The sequence below is a fragment of the Delphinapterus leucas genome, chromosome 12 (assembly GCF_059928025.1).
Source record: "Delphinapterus leucas isolate spDelLeu-1000000601 "Yukka" chromosome 12, BTC_Dleu_Yukka2, whole genome shotgun sequence".
Classification (NCBI taxonomy): domain Eukaryota; kingdom Metazoa; phylum Chordata; class Mammalia; order Artiodactyla; family Monodontidae; genus Delphinapterus; species Delphinapterus leucas.
Window position 1 is genome coordinate 84364966 of NC_143140.1, and position 27794 is coordinate 84392759.

Below are 27794 nucleotides of genomic sequence, written 5' to 3' on the forward strand. Positions count from 1 at the left end.
TAGAGCTGAGACTAGAAGGGCCGGCTCTCAACTCCTGGTTGAGATGTAAAGGAGAACCATCACTCGATTTTTCACAATTCTTTTTGCTGGTATAATGTCCAAATATAAATTAACTATTTTTCCCACTTTTTATACTTTATTTTTACGACTTCAGGTTTACAGAAAAGTTGCAAGAGTGATAATTTTTATGTACACTTCATCCTGATTCCTCTATCTAGTTAATTTAATCATATTTGCTTTCTTATTCTCTTTCTGTCTTGACATACACATGAATGACACATGTAAACTTTTTTTCTGAACATTTGGAGAGTAAACTGCAATTAATGCCTTTTACTTCTAAATATAACTGTCTTTTCTGAAAACAAGGACATTCTCTTATGTAACCATAGTACAGTTATCAAAATCAGGAAATTAATATTGATATAATGCAGTTGTCTGCAGACCTTCAGATTTCACTGTCTGTACCAGTAACGTCCTGAATAAAAAGAGTAAATCTAAATCCTACATCACACCTTGCATTCACTTGTCATGTCTGTCTACTGTCCTTTAATCTGGAGCAGTTGGTTATTACTTTGTCTTTTGTGACCTTTGATGATTGATGAGAATAGGCCAGTTATTTTTAGAATTCCCTCAATATGGATTTGTCTGCTGTTGCTTTATGATTAGTTTAAGGTTATGCTCCTTTAGCAGGAAAAATCCAGAAGTAATATTTTGTCCTCAGGAAGCACATGATGTCTATTTATCCCATTAGTAGGGAGGTTAACTTTTTTCTGCAAGGTTTCTCCATTGTAAAATTACTGTTTTTCCCTTGTGGCAGATATCTTTTCTAAAAATTAATTAATTTATTTTTGGCCACTCCATGCGGCTTGCAGAGTCTTAATTCCCCAACCAGGGATCGAACCTGTGCCCCCTGCAGTGGAAGCACAGAGTCCTAACATCAAACTTCACTCTTCTTTTTTTAGCATCCAGTTAGTTCTTGCCTGAATCAGGACTAAGATGGTTGTCAGATTTTCTAAGTCTATTGTTTGTTTATTATTGGCAGTGCATAAGAGCTTTTCCTTCTCCCCATTTATGTATTTATGCATATCGGTATGAACTCAAGGATTCTTTTCTTATTCATTGGGGTGTTTTGATGTCAGGGCTCCTTCAGGCTGGCACCTGTGTCATTTTGACATGTGCTTATCATTTTTTGAGTACTTACTTTCTTGTATAATAAGATATTCCCACCCCAGCTCTGGAATCAGCCATTTCTCTGAGGAACCCTAGTTTCTTCTGGTGGTTATCTGTTAACAGATTGAGCTAGAAATTGGGTATGTGTCTGAACATGCTTGTATGTGTGTGTGTGTGTGTGTGTGTGTGTATGTATATATATATATATACATACATACGTACACACACACACACACACAAATTTTTGTTGTTTATCCATCTGCCTATCTAAAAAGCCATGAGTTCATCCTATCTCCAATAACAGTCCAGCGCTGTAGGGTTCATTCTGGCCTTTCCCTTTTGCAAATCTGTAGTTCCTTTCTCTGACAGTGAGAAAACTAGTTCCCATTATCCACAATATATTTACTTACTGTTTTATCAATCCTAAAATATGCAGAAAGTAGTTGCAGAATTCTAAACCATAGGTCTGAAAACAAACCTATTAACTGGAATTTAGTATTTGTTTATAGTTCATCTGTTTTAGCCTGAGGATATATAGTCAAAATGCAGTGTTCAAAGATTGCTTTGTTAGTTTTTTCTCCCTTAATGTAGTCTTGCTATTCTTTTGAAATATAATTTGGCTTTTTTTCCCCCTCTGTTTGTATTCCTTTGTTTTTTCCTCCATCCGTTTTTGTGATGTTTTAGTATGTAAAATATTAAACATAAATTAACTTTAATCCTCCTTTACTTCTTATTAGTCTCAGCATTATAACCACTTATGCTCTGGTGAAAAAAAAGAGAAATGAAACAAAAAACCATTTCCTTAGTATTCAAATCAAATAAACCAAAATTTAGAGGTTTAGATATGGAGAAGGTCTTAGGTGAAAAATATGTTTCTAGTAGCAGAGATTCAATTCATAGGTGAAAGTATATATTCAAAAAACTTTCATTCTCTTTTGAATGGAATCTCCATTCACGGTTTCTGTAGAGGGCCAGATGGTAAATATTAGGTTTTGTGGGCCGCTTATGTCTCTTTTGCATAATCTTGTTGGTTTCTCACAGTTCTTTTAAAATGTAAGACCATTCTTGGCTTGAGGGCCTACAAAAATAGGCCATGGGCCACACACTTATGACCTTACTGCACTCTGAAACCTAAGAACTTGGTTAATAGCATGCTACTTGCAAATCAGAATTATAATTGAGCAGGAAGATATATTCTTTTATAGGCTTTATAAGCCTTTTTAACATCAAAAACAGAAACAAAATAACTTTAAAAGCTGCCTTAGTGAAAATATTTATTCAACATGTTTTTTGAGCACCTACCACCATGTGCAGATGTGCAGACACTATTCTAGGCTCTAGAGATGTAAGTGTACAAAACACACACACAAAAAATACCTCTGTCCTCTTGGAGTTTACATTCAGTTTTTTTGTGTGGGTGTGTACTGGAAATGAACGTTTCTTGTTTTTCCACATTTAGTGACTTCTGATGGACTAAAAGTTTTTTTCGTATTAATTGCAGAGCGAGCATTCTTTCTTGAAAACTTGATAAAAAATGCAGCAAAGGGAGCAAACTTTTAAAAGCTTTGTTCATTTCTTCCTTTCTCCCAGTCATGATGCTTTCATTGTGTAGCTACACTAACTCACTAAAGGAAGAGAAGAGAAACCTCATTTATTGGGCACAGAACCCAGACCTAATTTAGTGACGAGTACACATGTATTACAGATCCTTAAAAAGCTGTTCAACAGTGTACATAACAGTAAATCAGCTAATCTTCCTTTACTGCTTTAATGAATGAATGAAAAAAATTTTTAATTAATTTATTTGTTTATTAATTATTTTTGGCTGCGTTGGTTCTTTGTTGCTGTGCTTGGGCTTTCTCTAGTTGTGGCGAGCGGGGGCTACTCTTTGTTGATTGCGATGCGCACGCTTCTCATTTGCGGTGGCTTCTCGTTGCAGAGCATGGGCTCTAGGCGTGCAGGCTTCAGTAGTTCTGTCGCACGGGCTTAGTTGCTCTGCGACATGTGGAATCTTCCTGGACCAGGAATCGAACCTGTGTTCCCTGCGTCGGCAGGCGGATGCTTAACCACTGCGCCACCAGGGAAGTCCGAGAATGTTTTTTTAAAGTATTGCCCAAAGTTAAGGACCACTGTGAAAGTAGTTGCCTGTGTAGTTTTCTTGAAATAGGGAGAAAGTCTCCTGATAATGCTAATACGCATTTATCTAATAAAAGCTTAAAAACTATGTGCAGGTTATCTATCTTTTGCCTGGCTAAATACCAACACGAATAAAAATCATCAAAATGAGCTTTTACCATGTTGTATGTTAGTTGCTGAAATGACTTATAGCTTTGGGTAGTTTTTCTGTAAGCATTTAATAAACCAGTTAGTGCCCTCCCCCTTAATGCTTTATTGAAATACGAGTGACTGCTTTTGTAAGGATTATTAACATGTTTGGCTTTGTTTTTTCTACACCAAGAAAAGTGGTTTTTATTTTTATAGCAGTTCCTCTTATTGGGCAGAATTTTCCAAATTCTTGTTCCCATTTTGTCAGAGAACTCAGAACCTCTTTTAGAGGCCCTCTCTGCTTTGGTGGCAATTACAAGAACAAGGGTTGTGACCAACTTAGCTGAAGAGGATTGATATCCCAAAGGAGTAGGCCAGAGGCTGCCACATCATTCCTAGTACAAAATTTCCCAGTCAGTACTTTGATTCATTTGCAAAATCAAAGGATTAGGTATCTCAGTCATCTTAGAGCTGTTAACAGAGAGTGGTTCCAAATAATTGTGTGAGTGCTTCCTTTATTTTGCTAGTCCCTCAAAATTGTCAGACAATTTTTTCATTCTATTTTAACTATGTTACAGTTTTCAAATTGCTAGAATGCAATAATAACCCGCAAAGGTTCTAATGTAATAGCAACTAGTGGTTGGAAGGAATGCTGGAAAGTAGTGGCTGGTCCTTTGAGCCTTGTTATTTATGTGTATTTGCCATCTATCAGGCATTGTATCCTGCAGAGTGGTTACCAGGTTAATCAGATACCTGTGTCCTTTTTCTCAGCTCATATTTTAATAGGGGTGGGGTTGGGAATGGACTACCACAAAGGGTGAGAAGGTAACGTGACATGACTACTATGATACAGAGTAGTGGTGTAGACAGTTTATAAACAGTATGTGTATACTCTTCTGTGTATATCATGTTGTACACAGTATGATGGAGGAGACATTGTGTAAGGCAAAGGCTAGAGATCATTTTCAAGGAAACGGCAGCTTTGGGTAGGGGAGGTGGTTGGGAGGACTGCTGGAGGGTTAGGCAAGGGTCTTCTGATGAAGGGTCTTTGTGTACTATGCACAAGACCTCATTTTTAATCAGAAGGGAATGGAGATTCTGAAGGGTTTTTAATAAAAGCACAAGTTTTAAATTTGTATTTTAGAATGATGATTAATATCTTTGCAGAACAGGGCAGGTCAATGAGGGGTGAGATTGAGGGAAGGAAGGTTAAATTACTATAGAGAAGATGAGCTCAACTACAGTAATAATGGGGAAGAGATGACTAGATGAATGCAAAATAAATTTAGTAATAATAGGGAGCTGGATATAAGGAAGAGGGTGGTGCCACAGGGCTTTGGCTGAGTGACGATATAGATAAAATGATATGGTACCAACCATTAATAGGGCAAATCAGGAGGAGCAAAACACTAGAGGAGGAAGATAATTTGGTGGGTTGGATGAGGGATCATTTTTCCCACCTAGAATAAAAGAGTATGGAAGGAGGATTGAAATCACCCATATCTCAACCACCCAAAGACAGTGTAACTAGTTTGTTGAATACAGTTGTAGTTTTGAGCATCTTGAAGATTTGGTGTCTATGGGACATCAAGGTGGAGATGACCAGCTGGATATAGGTCGAGCACTTAGAGAATAGGCTAGAGATGGAGATTAGGGGGAGGTGATGTAGAAAAAGAAGAGAAAAAGGCTTGGGGCAAAATCTTTTAGAATCTTTTATCTTACTCAGTTTTTTTTTTTTTCTTTGTTGTTTTAGATAAGGATTGACCCTTTCTGTCATATTGTATTTGTGAATGTAAGGACATTTTAAAGCAACTCTGCTTGGAATTTGCCTGATTTTAAATTCTGTTTATACAACCAGATGTTCTTATATGCAATTAAAAGTTAAGTAGTAAATTGCATGGTCTGTGAATAAAATTAAAGATTTAAATTTTGTTTAATGAAACTTTATTAGAATTCCGTAACATTGAGCCGACTTGTATCATTGAGTGTTTTCTTAGCTCCTCTTGGTCACGTGGTTTTTTTTATCATAACTCTGTCTGCAATAACCAATTTATTGTGAACATGGAATTGTGGTGAATTTAAATACTGTATTATTAGAAATAGAACCCATATTTATTTGAGAAATTCCAGCTAATACGGTTTGTAATGAAGAGGATTGACAAATGAATTATTCTTTCTCTTGTTCTCATTTTGGCCATTTCACTGTTAATAGATTACTTATCAGTTATTTAGTACCTCTAAAATTAAGAGGAGGTAAAATTCACATCTTTTTATTTTAATGTTACAAAAAACATAGGAAAGAACTGAAATCAAAGACAGGTGGTTGTTTGGATTCCTGGGAAAATTTAAACTGAAGACTTATTTTTATATATGTACATGTTTGTTTATATTTATACATTTTGTTTTCTCTCATGGAGAATCATTTCTATTCTCTTTGATTTTAGAATGGGGTAGCTAAAGACCATTACACTCATGGTAAGCATTTGTAGTTACAGGTTCTATGATTGGGTTTCTTGTTTACTTCCTTGTTAATGCTTAAACTTGATTTCCAGAAATTACAAATTTTAGACCTGAAACACTTGTGATAGTATATCATTTAATAGACAGATGAAGAATCAAGACCCAAAGGTGATGAAACTTGTTAAGAGTCACAGTTTATGAGAGGCATTTAGTTAGCAGCCAAATTAGAAGAAATTTCTGTTCTCTGCATCTCAGTTCATTGTTTTCACTTTTTCAGTATAATTTTTTGAGTGAGATTTTGGTAGTGTTCATGTGTGTTGTAGGTGGAAGAGGAGTGGGAATTGGTGATTCTTAGTAAATTAATATCACTTTATGCTAACCCTGGACCAGAATGAGGAACAAACTACTAGGCTGCTGCTTCCCTGCTCATAAAATAGGGTGCCATAGGAAAACACGCATTCCTTGGCAAAGCGGCATTGTACAATAACACCCACTTAGCCAGCAGTTTTCTAGCAACCCAGCCCTCTGCAGTAGAGTAAAAAAAGCCTTTTTTACTTATCTTGTACCTTCTTCGTAGAAGAGGGATACAGTTACTCTGTAAGCCTACATCATTAGCATGTTTCTAATTTTCATTTTAATAATGGTGGCTACTCTGTAACTGCTTTCTTTAAATTTTCATAGACTACTGTTTAGAAAGCTCCTGGTACAGGTATTTTAAGGCACAACAATGCTACAAAATTAATGTGGTTGCTTTCAAAGTAAGATGTGATAGATTACAGTTGGCAAGGAAGGAGGTAGTTGTTTTACCGTTCATAAAATGTGATTAGACAAGATAAATTTTAGGATCTCTTAAATATTAGCCCTAATGAATAAGTTTTCTAATTAATTTTTCTTAGCTTCAGTTTACTCATTTTAAAAATAGGGATAGTGATACCTTCCCTGACTACCTCTCAGAATTGGTTTAAATATTTAAAATATTGGCTGGTTTGAAATATTCAAAAAAGTTGGTGTATATAAAATTTTAAATATTCAGAGAAGGTGGTTTAATATATAAAATTGTAAAATAATTTTATAAAGTACTTGGAAAGCTAAAGAATACTAGTTCTAATATTCTTAGTTTCTAGAGAAAACTGAAAAGTAGTGTTTTTTTTTTTAAAGCTGCTACTGGGAACATTTACTGTCATTGTGGATGTCTCTTTTGCCCTGGAAAGTATTTTCATATTGTAACCTTTTAATAATGGATAAAAGTTTTGGAGAGTATGAGCTATAAAGAAAGTGCTGTATTATATTCAACATATTTTCCAAGTTGGAGAAATATTTATAAGTTGAACAAAACTTTTGAATATCAGACAGCAACAAAATACAGACCATGATGTATTTTGGACCAGTATTATTTTTGGTCATCATTTATAAGAATTTCAATGTTCTATTAATCCAGCAAGGCTTTTAAGATAATCAATTTTAAATAGTTACTACGAGTATAATTTTGCACCAGATTGTATTTAAAGTATGTATGTCACATATATAAATATGTGTACACATTTATGTTTATATATACAAACACACATATAGATGTATATAGAAAATTCTGAAAACTAGCCTACCAGCCTTTTAGCGGTGGTTGTTTCTTAAGAGAGAAGTAGGTCGATAGGCTGTAGTGAATGAGAGTTTTCAGTGTTTGGAATTTTCCATTCAGCATCTATTACCATATCAGTTTTGTAATATTTCCCTCAAACCCAAAATATTATGTGTCTTAGCTTTGGGGAGAAAGATGGAGTTGGTCTGTTTTAATGTTATTTGAATTAAATCCTTTAGAGAAAGTGAGCTTCCTTGTTAAGGGTTGGAAGACTCTTAAAACTTGATCAGTAGGCATATAAGCTTCATAATCTGTTGTCTTCAAATCTTCTTGGTTATTATTATTGGTTAGGTTGATGCTATTACATGGTTGTCTCCACGGTCATCTACCATCTTACTCAGTGACTCAGTTGTATATGTTTAGTTGGATGCTACTTGGAGGACTTTGCTTTGTTTTTGGAAACTGAGTGTTGGGGTAGCCAGAAGAACTGGGTTTGAGACATGGCTCTGTAGCTTAATACCAGTTTGAATTTAGTTAGGTCATTTACCCTAAGTTTATATATCTGTAAAATGAGAATAATAAATACTAATCTTACTGGGCCATTCTGAAGGTAAAAGTGATATAGCATGTATAATATGATAGTGCTTAATAGTTGACAGTGCCATAGAGATGAAAAGTAATATTTATTTTTAAAGATTTTATATATATATACACACATACATTTATTTATTTATTTTTGGCTTCATTGGGTCTTCATTGCTGCGCGCGGGCTTTCTCTAGTTGAGGCGAGCGGGGGCTACTCTTCGTTGCAGTGCACAGGCTTCTCATTGCAGTGGCTTCTCTTGCTGCAGAGCACAGGCTCTAGGCACACAGGCTTCAGTAGTTGTGGCACACGGGCTCAGTAGTTGTGGCGAGCAGGCTCTAGAGTGCAGGCTCAGTAGTTGCGGTGCACAGGCTTAGTTGCTCTGTGGTGTGTGAGATCTTCGTGGACGAGGGCTCGAATCCATGTCCCCTGCATTGGCAGGTGGATTCTTAACCACTGTGCCACCAGGGAAGCCTGTAATATTTATTTTTATCTTTCTTCTTTATTATGCTATTGCCTATCTCTTTTTTTTAGTTTTTGCATTTGTTGCTTATATTTCTGAAATGATTTTACTGTAAGGCCTGCTAGTCTTTTGGTCTACTTATTCTCTCTCTGATATTTAGTCTTCAGTATTTTATTCTTCATCTCTTCAACTCTTAGCTCTTCAGGAAAGACTGTAATTTTGCTTTTCTCTTCCGGGATTCAGTCCCATATCTTCTAGGTATTATGTGTACATAAAATGACATTGTTATCACCCCAATCTAAATTTGTCTTTCTTCTACAAACTTACTTTTAGACTTCCTCTTTATGTCGGTAGTAAAAGTGTGTTCCCAAACACTCAGACCTGAAAACTTGGAATTTTCATAAGTGTCTCTCTTTTATTTGTATCTTTTCAGTCATGAAATCCAATGAATTATTTTTAAAAATATGCTTTTCATCCTTCCCTTCCCTTTTATTCTTTTTTTTTGCATTTCACTTCCAAAATATATTTCTTTTTTTTTTTAACATCTTTATTGGGGTATAATTGCTTTACAATGGTGTGTTAGTTTCTGCTTTATAACAGTGAATCAGTTATACATATACATGTGTTCCCATATCTCTTCCCTCTTGCGTCTCCCTCCCCTTTTATTCTTAGTACGAATACTTTGGTCCATATTTTCATAACTCCCCACTTGGTTTGTTATAGTCAGTTTTTAATTGACTTTTAATTTATTATTCTCTGTTCTCTCTTGTTCATACAGTAGAACTACATTTTTTAAGATTACTAGATTAATTTTTACTAGGTTAATCTCTTTGAACAACTGTTCTGTTTGAATCACTTTGTATTTTGAAAAACCATTAAGATTCCTTTACCTTTAGCTGTGCAGATCTCTTTTTCTTTTTTTTTTTTTTTGCGGTATGCGGGCCTCTCACTGTTGTGGCCTCTCCCGCTGCGGAGCACAGGCTCCGGACCCGCAGGCTCAGCGGCCATGGCTCACAGGCCCAGCTGCTCTGCAGTATGTGGGATCTTCCCAGATCAGGGCATGAACCCATGTCCCCTGCATCGGCAGGCGGACTCTCAACCACTGCGCCACCAGGGAAGCCCTGTGCAGATTTCTTAACTGTGGATTTAATGCTTTTTATAAGACTATTTTATAAATAAGTTATTTATAAATATTTATAAATAAATATTATCAATATGTTTGTCATAAGCATTGCATATTTGAAAATGCTATGAAATAGGACGATTTACTGTATGCAAAGCTATACACTATGTATTCCCATCTTTGTGTCTTGTTTTTGGTACTTAGTGATACTCCAGTAGGAAAGCACAGCAGTCTGTTGAGATATTAATGCATTCCCATTAGGAAATAGCCACTTCTCCAATCCTTTGTGAAAATTACTGCTTGTCAAGAGATTTATTGATGAGTATGCTATATATGTAAATAGTGTAGAAGCAGAATCACAGCTGTGACAGGAATGCTCTCTTTTTCCAATCAGTCCATTTCACTTCCACTTTCTTTATTAAACCTTTTATTGTTTCTAATTACATTTCATTTGTCTGAATACCTTCCCCAGTAGCATTTTTTATTTTGGCACTAAATTATGCCCCGTGTTCTTGTTTTCATGAGGCAAAGTCTTAAGGTCCTCATGGATCCCCCATTTTTAAATACTAGTTTGGTATGTTATTCCTTTGTTAAATGCGCATGGGAACGTGTGGGAAGAAAAAGATGCTCAGTCACTAATGGTTAAGTAAATTGTTTCCCCATACACCAGCTTTTTAATATACACACTTTGGATTAGTATCCAAAAAATTACCTGTGATTACATTTTAGAGACCTTTGGAATCGTTAGTGAATTGTCAAAGCTGACAGTGGTAAATCTCGGAATATGAAGAATCTGCTATGTTAGAGTAATGATGTGTCTGTGACCCTCCCCTTCCACTTCAGTAGATTGTTAGATAGTTGAGGTGAAAGGCTTTATGTTATCTTTTATCCCCTGAAGGGCTTAATATATTGTGCATATCTGCAGTGGCTAATCAGTGGATGTTGGTTTGATTTAAGTCACCGATTAGCTTTGACCTGTTAATCAGTTCAGTTTGGCTTTGTATTTCCCAGTTCTTTTTGTTCTATTTGTTTTTAGTTGATTTTGTTTTGTTTTTAGTTGGTTTTACCTTGAAAATAAAACTTGATTGATCTCAGTAAGATTATTGCGTGAGTGCTTGTGATTAACTCTCAAAGTAAATTTGAAAGTAAGTACACAAGGGTGATTGTTGTACGTCAATTACAAGTTACATTGAGATTATTTCAGAGTGAGACATTCCACTCCTTTGAAATAGTTCTTTATTTCCATGAATATTGGCATAGGATTATAGATACAGGGTTGCAGAGATTGTTAAAAGTAAAGTTTGGGGGGGATGGGAGTAAAGAAATGTATGTCATAACTCTGGCTTTGGCATTCTGCTCCTTTGAGCACAATAGATCTGTTGCATTCAGGTGAATTTAGATATGAAGAAGCTGGATAGATTTATTTTTCTAGCTGTATTTGGTTACCTGATTATCTTTGGAACCTAGTAAGCTAATTTATCAAAGTTAAATCAGCTTATATTTGAATAACTAATATGTGCAAGGAAGTTTTTGCATTTAATTCTTATATTTATGAAGTTGCAGTTATTGCAAATATTTTCTATTTGTCATGTAACATTAGACATTTCCATATTTCTGCATTAATAATGTGTATATCAGGTTTCTATCTCTTAGTATACCTTACTAAATCTCTCTTCCTGGACATTTTTTTTTAACTGCCATATAAAATGTTGATGTAAAAATAATCATGATTATGGCCTTTTGCTTCTTAAAATGTGTAAAGTCACTGGTGAAATTTTATAGCTCTTATATACAGTGCCATACTGTCTTTTTCTTCCAGATACTGTAGTTTTCAGTTCTAAAATTTCCATTTGGTTCTTTTTTGTAGTTTCTCATTCTGTGCTGAAAACTTCTATCTTTGCATTTATTTCGGGAGTTTTCTCCTTTACCTTATTCAGAATGATTATAACTTCTTTAAAGTCCTTGACTGGTAATTCCAACATCAGTGTCATTTTGGGGTTGGCATCTGTTGATTATTTTTTCCCTGATCAGTGTGGACAGATTTTCCAGGACAGTGAGAGAGAGAGAGAGTAAGTGTGTGTGTGTGTGTGTGTGTGTGTGTGTGTGTGTGTGTTTTGGTATGTCAAGTAAGTTTGGCTTGTATGCTAGACATTTTCAATATTGTATTGTAGTATTTTATTAAAATCCTCTGAATAATGTTGCTTTTTGTTTAGCAGGTATTCAACTTGGTTTGGTTCAGGATGCAAGTTCTGTCTTGCCTTTTTGGGTGGTTCCAGTGTCAGTTCAGTTTTCAAAGCATTTCTTTTGCTGTTTAGGTGTGCCCAGCATATGTTCCACTCACTTGTCTAGGTATTGGGTAATGGTTTACATAGATATTAGTTCTCAAAGCCTCTGCTGGGCTTCTTTGGGTCTGTTTCACACAGGCACAATTTTAGGACAAGCCCAGGACTTACGCTGGGCTCCTCTCTATCTCTCTCTGGGGTTCCCATACTCTCTCCAGATCCCAGGGCATCCTTTTCCTTGTTCTCTGGCCAAAAAGTCAGGTTTCTCTCCAGGTTTAGCCTTCAGAGTGAAGTGGCAAGAGAGAGAAGAAAATGGTATTTTTGGATAGTAGGGGCCCTTTTCCTGTCTGGAGATGGCTTTTCTCTTGGCGTTTTTGGTGCTGGGGTGGCAACAGTGGCTGTCCTTTAACCTTTAGCAGGGCCTGGGAAGAAAAGGGGGAGGAGTTGTTTTTTCCCTCACCCCTGCTTCCCCAGTAGTGTGGACGATTCCTTTTACCTAGTCTTCTGGCTAGATGAAGGGGGTTTCCCCTAGTATTGTGTTTTTAATCCTGGTATTGGCTGCACCATTTAATAATGCCGGCTCTGGGATAAAAGTCCGGAAATAACAGAGGAACACAAAACACTGCGAAATTTTTTACCTTAACATCCACACACAGCTCCCCGCCCCGCTGTAACTGGTCATTATTCAAGTTTGATTCCAGTGGCTTGGTGTTCCCTTTTACAGCATCCTCAGGTAGTTGTTTTTTATATGTAGTCAGTAGGGTTTACTTGTAATCAGTGAGAGAGAGAGAGGCTACAGTTGCTTACTCTATCTTGGCTGACTGTAACTCTTATGTACCTTTTTTAAGAGTATTTTTTAACCCCCCCTTTTCCAGGGACTTGGGAGGGTTGTATAAATTTGGATGTTGGATTAAAGGACCATGAAAATAAGTTCTTGTGGCCTAAGTTTAATTCTTTAAATGGTAATATTTTGGGGGGGAGAGATGATAGTTTTTCTTTGTTACTAACACAGTTTTAAGCTATAACTTAGATTCTAAAATAGCTTCCTTTTTGACAGTATTTAAAACTGTAATATTAACCTTAGATGTCTGCCATGCTTGAGAAATGGGATATTCTGCTTAATAATATAAAAGGTTAATTATTTATGTGAAACTGCTTATAGCCGATAGCAAAAGATAATTTATGAAGGATATAAACATTTGTATTTGTCATAATAATCTGGTTAGCACCTTTATATATCAAATTCTCGCTTTTTGTTTTTCATTTTCTTTTTTTTTTTTAATTAGAGGATCTCTAACCCACCCCCCGCCAAAGTTTGGTATATAGATTTGATCTTACTGGACAGATGTTTGCATAATTCAGATTTATAATTAAAAAAAATAGGCATCATTTCCTTTTATAATATCTTACATTTTTAAAGAAGGGATTCTGGGGCTTCTCTGGTGGCACAGTGGTTAAGAATCTGCCTGCCAATGCAGGGGACATGGGTTTGAGCCTTGGCCTGGGAAGATCCCACATGCCGCGCAGTAACTAAGCCCAGGAGCCACAACTACTGAGCCCACGTGCCACAACTACTGAAGCCCGCACGCCTAGAGCCCGTGCTCTGCAACAGGAGAAGCCACCGCAATGAGAAGCCCATGCACCACAAGGACAGTAGCCCCTGCTTGCCTCCACTAGAGAAATCCCATGGGCAGCAGTGAAGACCCACCCCAACACAGCCAAAAATAAAATGAATAAATTAAAAACAGAAAAATTAGAGAAGCTGCCATCCTTTTGAAAAAACAGAAAAAGGGATTCTAGATTTGAGATTCTGAAAAAGATGTACAGTTTTGCATGCTCTTCACCGTATCACATTGTTACCTTCATTACGTGCTTAACTGTACTCTGCAGAGTGTTTCTGTTTGTTTGTTAGAATGTTGTCCATCGCCAAAAGCAGCCCATTAGTTTCATGAGAACAGAGACTGTCTACCTGTTCTATTGGATCCATAGTGCCTGGTACTAATTGAGTATATTTGGAATGAGTGATGAATTCTTGGATTATATATAGATGATTTGCATTTTCTGCTGTCTTCATGCTTTTTTTGCATTTCCAGTTTTTCCATAGTAAAATATTTTTATAATCAGAAAGAAGTTATAAGATTTTTTTTTAAGGTGATTATTTTTTATGTTCTCTCACTGGTTTTTAGGTATTATGTAACATTTCAGGTTTTGTGCTTTGGTGTTTGCAGTTATTTATGCCCCCCCTGCCCCAAAGATGCATTTGAAACTTTGTTCTGAAGTTTTCATGCTGGCACAATATTTAGTGTAAAATTGGGAGTTCTGCCTTTGTTAAAAGCCTGATCTGGTGGTCCTCACGGGATATCTGTGATGTATCTTTTATTTAGCCTTTGTTCTTTAAACATTGTGATTGCTCAAGAATATTGCTACTTCAGTAGAAGTTAACCCAAGTTTATAAAGAGCTTTGTTTCAAATACTTTTTACAAAGAAATTTACTTTAAAAAACCTTAGGAAAATGTCGATATTGGTCACATTATTGTTTTAGAATGTGCTTTTCTTAATGTTGGATCTACTACTGTTAGTCTAATGTTAATGTTCTCGTCACATTTTGTCATGTCCTGTGAGTCTGATTTTATACGTCACTTTGTTACATGCTTGTATTATCAGATAGTTTATATTGTATTCCAAACCAAAAGTAATATGGAAGATTGTGCTATGTAAAGAAAGGAGAACTCATATGTTAGGGAGTGAGAAGTTTTGGATATGGAGAATACCTAGTTTTTGACTTGTTGAGGTAAAATTTGTAATGAGGTGTATTGGTTCTCAGGTATTAAAATTGGTGAATATTATGCTCTTTAAAATGACTGTCAGTGAAACAAGTCTCTTATTCACTTTTTTTATATATATAAAAGTTTATTTCTTTTTTGGCTGTGTTGGGTTTTTGTTGTTGCACGAGGGCTTTCTCTAGTTGTGGCCAGCGGGGGCTACTCTGTTGCGGTGCGCAGGCTTCTTGTTGCAGTGGCTTCTCTTGTTATGGCACGCGGGCTCAGCTGCTGTGGCTCACAGGCTCTAGAGCACAGGCTCAGCAGTTGTGGCACACGGGCTTAGTTGCTCTGCGGCATGTGGGATCTTCCTGGACCAGGGCTCAAACCTGTGTCCCCTGCATTGGCAGGCGGATTGTTAACCACTGCACCACCAGGGAAGCCCTCTTATTTACTTTTTATTCCTATATGCAAAATACTGAATTTCTATTTTTAAAGTTAGGAAAAGACAGAGAACTGTTTTATTTTGAAATTTTAATTTCTGTTGAATACTTTGAATTATAAAAATGGTTTTTGCAAAAATACTTATGAAAAGTAAAAAAATCTATACAGTCAAGTTAGAAAATTAAGATAAATCGTTCACAGCTTTCTTCTACTTTATTCATTTTCTGTTGCTGTGTAACACATTGCCACAAACTTAGCTTGCGGCTTAAGCACCATGCATTTATTTCACAGTTTCTGTGGGTCAGGATCAGGCACTGGTTAGCTGGGTCCTCTGCTGATGGGCTCACTAGGCCGAAGTCAGGGCGTCAGCCAGGCAGGCTGAAATTTGTGGTCCTCTGCCCAGCTCATTCAGATTGTTGGCTTAATACAGTTCCTTGCCATTGTAGGACTGAGGTCTCCATTTTATTTGCTGGCTATGGGCTGGGTGTCTTTCGGAGTTCCTAGCAGCCACCCTCAGGTCCTAGTTGCCTTGTAGCCTTCTTATGTGTGTCTTCACATGGCTGTGAGAGGGAGCTAGTTCTCTGGTGTCTCTTCTTAGAAGGACAGTAATTTTATTGGATAAGGCCTTCACTCTTATGACCTCATTTAACCTTAAATACAATACCTCCATAAAGGCCCTATTTTCAAATACAGTTGACCCTTGAACAACACGGGTTTGAACTGTGAGGGTTCACTTATATGTGGAATTTTTTCAGTGGTAAATGCTACAGTACTAAACAACCCGTGGTTGGTTGAATCCACGGATACAGAACCATAGATATGGAGGGCTGGCTATAAGTTACATGTGGGTTTTTGACTATGTGGAGGGTCATCACCCCTAACTCTTGCATTGTTCAGTGGTCACTGCATAGTCACGTTAGGCATTGGGACTTCAACATATGAAATTTGGGGGAGAGATACTGTAGAAGGCCAGGGTTGGCAAGTGGAGTTAAAACAAGATTGTATTAAAATGTAATTGTTACATTTTTCAGAATAACGTATGCATGTAGTTTCTTTTTAAGTACAAAAGAGATTTTATTGGAAGCTCTTTCTTCTCACCCTATGCTGGATCTCCAAAAAGAACAGTGTTTTAATTCATAACACTTCTGATGATAACCTTCATATCACTAAGCAGTAATTTTATATGTGTTTCTTTAATGGTCAATTTTAGACAGTGACATTTTGCAACGGTAGGTGAGGCATTAGTTCACTTGTGCTGGTCTTGCCCTCTGAATACCTTGATTTTTTTTTTTTTTTTTTTTTTGCGGTACGCGGGCCTCTCCCTGTTGTGGCTTCTCCCGTTGCGGAGCACAGGCTCCGGACGCGCAGGCTCAGCGGCCATGGCTCACGGGCCCAGCCGCTCCGCGGCATGTGGGATCTTCCCGGACCGGGGCACGAACCCGTGTCCCCTGCATCGGCAGGTGGACTCTCAACCACTGCGCCACCAGGGAAGCCCTGAATACCTTGATTTTGAATGGTGAGACTGGATTTTTGCAGGGCAAATTATTTCCCTCTTTGGCTGTATCTGTGTGTTTTGGGGCTTGCGGTTTTCTCTTTGTTTCATCAGTTAACCAGTCCTCTTATCACATTTCCATTTTCTGGAAATTTTCTTGTCTGCTTATTCTGTTCCCATTCCCATTCTACTTTTTATTGTGAGTTTTAAATACCTTTAAAAAATTATTCCTTTTTTGTCCTGCCAGTAAGAAGAAGAAAAGGAAAAGGTGGTCAGCATGCTATCTTGAATTGAAAGTACCAAGATTGTGTTGGATCCAGGAACTTTTGTGATTGTCTGATTTCTTAGGAGATTTGAAGGATCCTAACTCTAGTACTCTCAAGGCCCTGAAGGACCATTGTAGAGAAAAATGAATTGGATTGATTAATATTTTAGGTTCACACTTAAGGTTAATTCATATTGGACATAGAATCAACCTTGAAGGCATAAGATTAATCTGTAAATAAGCAAGATTTTACCCCAATTTAATGGTTCTCTTGGGTTTGTCAGGTCACATGTTTTTTTGTTGCATTCTTCCAGGGTCATGGTAGAATTCATTTAATATTGCTCAAATTGGGAAAGGCACTAAAATTTTTGAAGTGAAGAGTTTGCTCGAAATAACAAGCATGAAGTACAACATTTTGTTAAATTTTGGGTAATGAGCCTTACTCAGTGCATAGATGAGGAAAGGCCTCAATACACTTTGCAGGATGTGAGAGTGTCGTGTTTATCCAAAAACAGACAAAGTGGAGTGTTTGTAGGATTGAGAAATAAAATTGCCCAGTATCGGGTTGACCTGGTTTTGTAACAAGGTTATGTTGGAACACACCCTGCCCGTTCATATATGAGTTGTTTGCGGCTGCTTTCTTTACCCAGGGGTAGTGCTGAGTACAGGCATACGTCAGATGTTTCGGGTTTGGTTCTAGACCACCACAATAAAGCAAATTTTGCAATAAAGCAAGTCACATGAATTTTTGCTTTCCCAGTACATATTAAAGTTATGTTTACACTATACTAGTGTGCAGTAGCATTCAGTCTAAAAAATGTACATACTTTGTTTTTAAAACTTACTGCTAAAAAATACCATCATCTCAGCCTTTGGCGACTTGTCATCTTTTTGCTGGTGGAGGGTCTTGCCTCACTGTTGATGGCTGCTGACTGATCAGGGTGGTGGTGCTGAAGTTTGGGATGGCCATGGTAATTCCTTAAAACAACAGTGACGTTTTTGCTGCATGGATTGATTCTTCCTTTTACAAACAGTTTTTCTGTAGAATGCAGTGCTTTTTTAAAGCATTTTTCCATAGTAGAACTTTCAAATTGGAGTCAGTCCTCCGAAATCCTGCCTAATCAACCACGTTTATGTAATATTCTGTATCCTTTGTGGTCATTTCAGCAGTCTTCACAGCATATTCACCAGGATAGAATTCTGTCTCAAGAAACCTCTTTGCTCATCCATAAGAAGCAACTCCGCATCCTTTAAAATTTTATCATGAGATTGCAGCAATTCAGTCACATCTTCAGGCTCCACTTCTAATTCTACTTCTCTTGCTATTTCTACCACATCTGCAGTTACTTCCTCAATGAAGTCTTGAACCCCTCGAAGTCAACCATGAGGGTTGGAATCAGCTTCTTCCAAACTCCTGTTAACGTTGATGTTTTGACCCTTTCCCATGAATCATGAATATTCTCAATGGCATCAGGAATGGTGAAACCTTTCCAGAAGGTCTTCACTTTACTTTGCCTGGATTCATCAGAAGAATCAGTCTCTATTGCAGCTATAACCTTACGAAATATATTTCTTAATAAGACTTGAAAGCTGAACTGACACCTCAATCCATGGGCTGCAGAATGGATGTTGTGTTAGCAGGCATGAGAACATTAATCTCATTGTACATCTCCATCAGAGCTCTGCAGTGACCAGGTGCATTGTCAGTGAGCAGTAATATTTTGAAAGGAATTTTTCTTTTTCTGGGCAGCAGGTCTCAACAGTGAGCTTAAAATATTCAGTATGCCATCTTGTAAATAGATGTGCTGTCCTCCGGGTTTTGTTATTCCATTTAGAGAGCACAGGCATAGTAGACTGAGCATAATTCTTCAAGGCGGTAGGATTTCCACAATGGTAAATGAGCATTGGCTTCAGCTAGTCACCAGCTGCATTAGCCCCTAACAGGAGAGTCGACCTGTCCTTTGAAACTTTGAAACCAGGCATTGACTTCTCCTCTCTAGCTAGAAAGTCCTACATGGCATCTTCTTCCAACATAAGGTTATTTTGTCTACATTGAAAATCTGTTGTTTAATTTAGCCACTTTCATTAATGGTCTGAGCTAGATCTTCTGGATAACTTGCTGCAGCTTCTCCATCAGCACGTGCTGCTTCTCCTTGCACTTTGATGTTATGGAGATGGCATCTTTCCTTAAATCTCATGAATCACCTCTGCTAGCTTCACACTTTTCTTCTGCAGCTTCCTCTCCTCTCTCGGCCTTCAGAGAATTGAAGAGAGTTAGGGACTGGCTCTGGATTTGGCTTTGGCTTAAGGGAATGTGGTGTCTGGTTTAATGATTGGCTTTGGCTTAAGGGAATGTGGTGTCTGGTTTAATCTTTTTTCCAGACCACTGAAACTTTCTCCATATCAGCAGTAAGGCTGCTTTGCTGGCTCATCATTCACATATTCACTGGAATAGCACTTTTAATTTCCTTCAAGACCTTTTCCTTTGTATTCACAACTTGACTGTTTGGTGCAAGAGGTCTATCACCCTGCCTTCTTCGCTGACACAGGGTTGCAAAGCACGGTGAAATGAAATGTGCCTGTTGTGCGATAGTAACTGTGTAGCCTCCAAAGCCAATAATATTTACTGTGCTGACCCCTGGCCTAATCAATAATGGACAACTTAAAAACTCTTTATTAGAAATGAGTTTTTTGGGGGAGTAGCCAGCAGCCACTGAGAAATCTCCGTTTAGGTTAAAGATTTCTCAAACCTTGATTGAAGTCATTAGAAACTGATTTGATTTGAAGAAGTTGTTTTCAGATCTAAAAATGTACATTTCATGTGGTACATACACGTGATAGAATAGAAAATTTAAATGTTAACTGATTGAAAGAGCACTCTGCAGTGTAACTGAAAGGAGTTGAAAAACAAAAGAATGAATGAGTTAGACTGAAAGCCCAGGCTGTTGTTTAGTATCTTTCCTTTGAATCCATAAGTCTTGAGTAGCCAAAGGAAGGACACGTCAGGACTGGGACTTCATTAAATTTTAGTAAGGGCATTCTGTGAAGAATTAGACGAAGTGATCTATGCCTCTTTTCTGGCTGTCAGATTTAATAAAGAAATGAGATTTTAGAGAATCTAAATAAATGGTTAGTTGGAAGCACATGTATTCAGTGGGCCTTTGAAAAGTACTTAATTGCTTAGTATTTTTCTAAGTAATACCTTAAGTTTCTGCAGTATTAAAAAGAGGGTCTCTCAGACATCCCTGGTAGTGCAGTGGATAAGAATCCACCTTCCGATGCAGGGGACACGGGTTCAAGCCCTGATCAGGGAACTAAGATTCCACATGCCGAGGGGCAGCTAAATCTGTGCACTGCAGCTGCTGAGCCCCCGCGATCTGGAGCCTGCACGCCATAACGAAAGATCCTGCATGCTGCAGCGAAGACCCCAAGTGCCGCAACTAAGACCTGACACAGCCAAATAAATAAAAGTAAATAAATAAATTTAAAAAAATAAAGAGGGTCTCTGATAAGAGCTGACTTTTCATGCTGTTGAAATGTTTTACAAGTCTAAGTTATATTTTCCCTACCTCATTCTCCCAACCTCCCCCCTGCCCGATAAAAAAAGGAAGGAAGAAAGAGAGCAAAGTTTTTGATCTGCTAGAACATGGACCAGTGCTTGATTGAAACTTTAGGGCTTTACCACACAAAATGAAAGAAGTAATGTATTGTCAACTATAGGAAGACCCTGGTGCCTCTTCATTGCCCCAGTCATATAAATTACTATGGAATGTACCTTCAGGTACCTGAGTGAATAAATGTTTGATGCATACTTTAATATTACTCATTTAAATGGAGAATGCCTCCAAAGAGAAGGATTTTAATTTAATAATGGCTAACCCTGTTGAGTGACTTAAGTGTGTTCTAAAAGCTTTATATGCAATGTTTCTGTAAAATGAGTATTGCTTCTGTTTTCTAAATGAGAAAACTAAGGTTCAGAGGTTTAGCAACTTTGTATTAAGGTAACATAGTTGGAATTAAAATCCAGGTCTTTCTGTGCAAAGCTTGTACAATGCTGTGTCTTATATGTACTTGTTCATTTTAATTTATTCTTAACAAATTCTTATTCTCAACGAATTCTTATTCTCTGCCAGACACCGAGGATACAGTTTGGACAGAGGGGGAAAAAAAAATCTAAGCGTAAAAGGCAGAGTTTCTCTTCTTAGAGCTTATTCTTTAGTAGGAGAGGGCAGGTCTGGATCTCAGATGGGCTGCAGTCTGGGCCTGCTAAGAACTTCTGGGAAATTGACCTTTGCTTTACACAGCTTGCTGAAAACACCGTGTTGATGTTATTTTGCACCTAGTGAGGTGATTGGCATACAGTTAGATTTTCTAAAACAGACAGGTAGGAATTGAGGCCATGAGTATATTAAAATTCCCTGTGAGTTTGACAGAGGTAGCTTCTTAAATGATCTGGTGGGATCCTAACCCCGGTTGGGCAGTATCATCAACAAGTGGACACCTCTGTGGGAACTTAAAGGGAAAGACGTTTATACTTCTCCCAAGGTTGATTTCAGTTTGGACAGCTCTTGGTGTTCAGTTAGTGTCTTATTGCTTAAACTGCATTAAAGGAACTTATATCCTTTGTCTCAAGGATGTCAGTCTTTGTCACCCTTTGGGACAGTCCTTTTAAAAGTCAAATATTAGTTAAATAATCATGCAAGTAAGTGTCAAATTCTGTGATGAATGCTTCAAAGGTGAGTGACAGTACAATGAGGGTATAAAAGGTGGTATAGGGGCTTCCCTTGTGGCGCAGTGGTTGAGAGTCCGCCTGCCAACGCAGGGGACACGGGTTCGTGCCCCGGTCTGGGAAGATCCCACATGCCATGGAGCGGCTGGGCCCGTGGGCCATGGCTGCTGAGCCTGCGCACCCAGAGTCTGTGCTCCGCAATGGGAGAGGCCACAACAGTGAGAGGCCCGCGTACCGCAAAAAAAAAAAAAAAAAGGTGGTATAGCTCTGGTTGGGGAGTTGTAGGGAAGGCTTTCCTCATTAGGTGATGCTTTAAGATGAATGATTATGCGTAAACTAGTAGCGAGGTCCAAGTTCTATTCCAAATAGAGGAAACAAGCCCATTTTTAAAGGCTCTGTGGCAGGGAACTGAAAAAAGACCATTGTGCCTAGGGCAGAGAGCTGGGGAGAGGAGCATGGTATGAGATGAGACTGGAAAGGTAGACAGGAATTAGATCAGGCAAGGGCCTTGTATGTGTAGATTTTTGTGTCTCTCCAAAGAGTGGGAAGTCATTGAACCTTTTAGGGTGGTAGAGGAAGTGGGTGAGTATCAGTCACCTGATCAGATTCGTTTTTGAAAAGGTAGACATGCTATCACAATGTGCGAGATGAAGGTAATTTGGACTGTGGTCATGGTGGTGGTTGGAGGAAGAAGAGGCACACATGGAGGAAACTGGGTAAAAATCAATAGAATTCAGTGATGCATAGGTTATAAGGGCTGCTGGAGCAAAGGCTATAGAGCAGCGATCCCCAACCGTTTTGGCACCAGGGACCGTTTCCGTGGAAGACAGTTTTTCCATGGACGGGGTTGGGGGGCCGGGATGGATGGTTCAGGCGGGAACAGGAGTGATGCGGAGCAGCAGATGGAGCTTCGCTCACTCGCCCCCCGCTTGCCTCCTGCTGTGTGGCCCGGTTCGTAACAGGCCATGGGCCACTGCTGTCCCGCCCCGGGGGTTGGGGAGCCCTGCTCTAGAGGACTCCCTAGTTGTTTAACCAACCAGTGTTGTTTTGAGTTGCTTTGCAAGTCTGTTCAAGTTGTTTTTGCGATGTTCTGAGGGCCAAAGCTTAGTTTCCAGGCTTCTAGTTAATATCTTATAGCATTGTAGTTAAATTCCCAGCATCATTTAATACCAGTTTTCATCAGTATTTATTTAAGCTTAGTTATTTGTCTTTTGCCTAATTCCCCCACCTTGTCTTCATCCGTTTTCTCTCTAAGCAGTATTATTGTCCTTTGCATATATGAGAAATCTTAAAACAAAAATTTGGGGTGGGGGGGTGGGATTATTGCTAAATATTAGATCTCTTGACTTCTAAAAACAATTATATTGAGATGTAATTCACATACCACGCAATTAACCAATTGAAAGTGTATAATTCAGTGGTGTTTAGTATGGTTGTGCAGTCATCACCACAGTCAATTTTAGAATATTTTTGTCACCTAAAAAACATGCTTTACTCATTAGTTATCACTCCTCATTTCTCCCCAGCTCCCCCAGCTCTAGACAGTCACCAATAGATTTGCCTTTTCTGGACATTTCATATAAATGCAATTCTGTAACATGTTTTAAATATGGCTTTTTAAACTGAGCATGTTTTCAAGGTTCATCCATGTTGTAGCATGTATCAGTACTTCATTCCATTTTCATGGCTAATATTTCATTGAATGGGGTAGAAGAAATTTTGTTTATCCATTCCTCAGTTGATGGACATTTAGGTGGTTTCCACTTTTTAAATGAATTTTTTATGAATAATGCTGCAGTGACCGTTTGTGTACAAGTTTTTATGGGAACGTATATTTTCACCTCTGTTGGGTATATACCTGGGAGTGGAATTGCTGGATCATATTACATATTATTTTTCATTTTTTGAAAAACTGCCAAAATGTCTTCCAAAGCTGCTGCACCATTTTACATTCCCATTAGTAATGTGGATAAGGGTTCGTTTCTCTACATCCTTGCTAACACTTGTCTTTTTGATTATAAGCAAGTAAGTGTAAAGTGATAATCTCATTGTGGTTTTGATGTGTATTTGCTTGATGGCTAATAATGTTGAACTTGATTTTTAAAAGAAAAGCAGCACTTTAATTTCACTGAGGATATAAAAATAGAAATGGTTGGTAATTTCATGTAATTTCTTAGAGACCAGTTTTGCTGTGTTTAAAATTTGTTCTTCTTTTTCATCAGTTGTATTCCCTGAATGACTACAAGCCACCCATTTCGAAAGCGAAAATGACCCAAATTACTAAAGCAGCCATCAAAGCTATTAAGGTGAGTAACACCTTTTATTCTTGTGTTTTTCAAAGGAAATACTACACTAATATTTTGGAGGAGGGATGATTTTTATAGATTATATGCTGTCTTCCTCTTTTCAGAGTCAGTACATGTTCAAGAGAAAAAGCGCAAAAAATGAAAATCTGTCACCTGCAAACTCTCTCACCTAGAGATAAACACTTAATATCTTGATAAATATTGTTCCATAAACTTGGAAGCAATCATTTTCCCTTATTTTTCTTAGGTAAGATTTTAGATGTAGCCACATTGTGGAGAACATGTTTAACATTGTTATTTGTCACACTGACTTTACAGAATCTTGAAATACAAGTTAAGAAAAGATTTCTTTAAAAAAATTAATGTATTGTTTTTCTTATTGATTGTATTATAGATTTAAAAATGGGCCATTATGGAAAATAATTGGGCTTCATTGTACATAGGACATTTAAACTGTGGGAAGAGGCCACAGGTATTTAGCCATTGTTCTGATAACAGTGGTTTTGATTTATGGATACTTCTGAAAATCTCAGGAAAAGGTTGGATCATCTCTAGAGAAATACACATATGTACAGAATTTTGCATAAAATTTCTTGGTTTTAGGGACCTTATGAAGCTCGACCATAGACATCTCTCCAAAATGTTCTTGTCCCCAAAGCTAAGACTCCCTGCTCTAGTAGGGTTGTTAAAATTGAGAATGAGTGAGTGCTTATTTTTAATTAAGTAGGTATTAACCTATAGATATTTGGTGATACGTTTTTCTGCTCTGAGCATTAGCTCATAACCAGAAGCACCATTATTTAAATAAGTCGTCTTTTTTGTTTTTTTGTTTGTTTTTGGCCACACTTCGCTGCTTACGGGATTTTAGTTCCTCGATCAGGGATCAAACCCAGGCCCCGGCAGTGAAAGCGCCGGAGTCCTAACCACTGGACCGCCAGGGAATTCCCTGAATAAATTGTCTTTGACTAATAGCATTTATCTGTTAGATTTAACAAATTCTTTACAGAGAATCACTACTAGGAGAAAATTTAGGTAGTTGATTTTGCAGTGTTCTAATGCCCCAAACTTAGTTTTCAAACTTATAATTAATATCTGATAGTATTATAGTTCAAATCCCTGTATTTATATGCAGAATATCAAAGAGGGGATAAGGACAGTGACCAGTAAACACACTTAAGATAGAGAATTCTTCAAAGAAGTGATTTTTCAGTTTATCTGATAGACTCAATATAGAACGTTAGTCTCTTCTGCTTGCTTTATACCCTTCTTCATTGTGATCTGATTTTTATGGTCATGATCCTGAGAGTATGCGAACGTGTATATTATTATCATTTTTATTCTGAAAATTAATAACTGATGCATTAATATAACCTTTTGTTGAACAGAATACTTTTTAATTAGAAGACTCTAAGGAATAGGTATTAACATTATTTCCATTTTTCACACGTTGGAAGGGTCTAAGAGAAGTAATTTGCAACAGTCAGAATAAAAACAGCTAGATTTTGATTTTCTCTCAATTAATGAGTCTAAACATGTTATACTGTACTATTTTGATTTATTGGTACTGTCTTAATGTTTTTAATTTTGAAAAAACACAAACATGTTGCATAATATAATGAGCAACACATAGCCTCTTAGATTCACCAGGTGTTAATATCTTGCTACATTTGGTTTATTTCTACACACGCGTGGGCGCGTACACACACACACACACACACACACACTGAAGCACGTACATACACACTTTCACGTTGTTTTGGCTGAATCATTTGAGAGTTCGTTTCAGTGTTCATTCAGAATAGCACATCGTCCGAGAGTTCGTTTCAGTGTTCATTCAGAATAGCACGTCGTCCCTAAATACTTGAATTTGAATGTCCTAAAGCAAAGAGATTTCCTAGGTAACCAAATACACATCACGTGCAAGAAATTTCACTTTGCTATATTATTATCTAATATATAATCTACACTTTCATTTACCAGTTGTCTCAGTAATAACTTTAGCACCTGCACCTGTGCATTTTCAGGATCCAGTCGAGATCCTGTCATTTATTTATCCTGTCACCCAGCCTTTTTGCTTTGTTTTGTTTTTGTTTTCTTTTTCATTACATAGACATTTTTGAAGAGTTCAGACCAACTGTTTTGCAGTACTGTATTAATTTAAACTGCATTTGATACATATGTAAGTTGATATTTGAACTGCCTTTTAAATCAGATTTAGATGATATTGTGTTTCATATTAAGGTAAGTCATTGGCTTTCTATCAATGTTTAGAGACATGATTATTTTTCTGGGTGCTTGTTAACATTGCACACTGTCAACAAAACTTCTGATAACCTATTGTGGAAGAAGGCCTATGTGAGTTGAGTATCTTTGAATTAACAGTAAGTTGTTTTACTCTGAATTACATATAGTACATGAAGTAACTAGAAGCAAGAAGCACTGCCAAGATGTCTTCCAGAAAAATTAATATTTAATAAAAACCATTCAGTGTGTAATTACTATTTTATATATTGATTTTAAATGTTTAGTTACTTATAAAGTGCCTAATAACTTTTAAGTAGTTTGGCTTTTTTTACTTGAGTAACTTAAACTGTAGCATAAACTGTTACTTTGTAGTAAGGAAACTTTTATTGTAGATTTTGATTTGGTGAATATGAATAATGAGATTTTCCTTTATTTTTTTAAAATACGCCTTTTTATATACATTTAGTTAGTTGGTTGGTTGGTTGGTTGGTTGGTCGGGCCAGGTCTTAGTTGCAGCGTGCGAACTCTCAGTTGCAGCATGCACGTGGGATCTAGTTCCCTGACCAGGCATCAAACCTGGACCCCCTGCATTGGGAGCGTGGAGTGTTACCACTGCACCACCAAGGAAGTCCCAGTTTTCCTTGGTTTTTGACTTTATAAATGTTGGATTTCTTGCTGCAGTTCAGTTGAAAGTTCTTGTGTCTCTTCAGTCTAAGGGGATGTCCCTAAAGAGCATAATTCATGGGATCAGAAATATAAATAGAAGTACAATTCAGGATAGTTTTTTTTAAACAAAAATGTGCTGATTGTGCAGTTGCCATTGAGCTATTAAAATTAAATTAGGTACAAATTCCAGATAATTTTTGTTTAACCTGTAATTTTCATCTTATTTGTTTTCACGTTTATTCATAGTGTTGTTTCATAAAACTTAAATCTAAGTTTTCACATAATTGATAGAAGCCCATTTCTAATATTTAATGTGTGTGCTCACTTCTCTTCCTGCTGATTCGTTTTGGCTGATCCTTTAGAACATTATACATCTCTGTGTTTTGTTATATATACGTGCAGTTCCATTTTCCAGGAGAAGCAGAAGAAGATAATGAAGTTGAAAACATCTCCCTTGCACACATTTATTAATGCTCTTTATTTTCAGTTACTTGATTTTTCTAGTACTAACCTAATTTAGCCAATAAAACGATACTAAAGGAGAGCTTTGCTTTTTTTCCAGGAAGGAAGAATGTACATCCACCAGTGTCTTACCACCAGTATTTTGCTGTCAACCTAACTATTTGTGAAAGTTTGCTTTCTTAAAGACTGTAATAGAATTCTTTTGTATCTGTGTTAACGTAACACACTTTGGATATACTGATCATACACCTACTTGAAGAATCCCTTTACTAATCATAGCTAGTTTAATATGAATTTAATCAAAATTCATGATTAAAATTCATTGCTTTGATAGACCTTTGAAGCTATGTTAAACCGTATGTTTAGCAGGAAAGTTCTAATCAAACATTTAAAACCACATTTCTTTTTTTTCTTTTAGTTTTATAAACATGTGGTACAGAGTGTTGAGAAATTCATTCAGAAAGTAAGTATATAATTTTCTATATATATGCTAAATGTTCTGTAA

General features: G+C 37.2%; 1 protein-coding gene across 9 annotated transcripts in view; it reads left to right on the forward strand.

Moving 5' to 3' along the window:
- The window catches only part of SCAF8 (SR-related CTD associated factor 8), a 201047-nt gene that overhangs the window by 8589 nt on the left and 164664 nt on the right, over positions 1 to 27794 (forward strand). For 8 of the 9 annotated variants that reach the window (XR_016395260.1, XR_002642778.3, XR_016395263.1 and 5 more), the window contains 2 exons: positions 23834 to 23917; positions 27708 to 27752. Coding sequence is in view for 4 of the 9 variants with exons in the window: in XM_089922180.1 (XP_089778306.1) it covers positions 23834 to 23917; positions 27708 to 27752 (129 nt within the window). In the remaining 5 variants the exon portion in view is untranslated. Of the gene's footprint in view, positions 1 to 6107; positions 20353 to 23833; positions 23918 to 27707; positions 27753 to 27794 lie in introns of those variants that run through there. The other variant, XR_016395262.1, reaches the window with a different exon arrangement.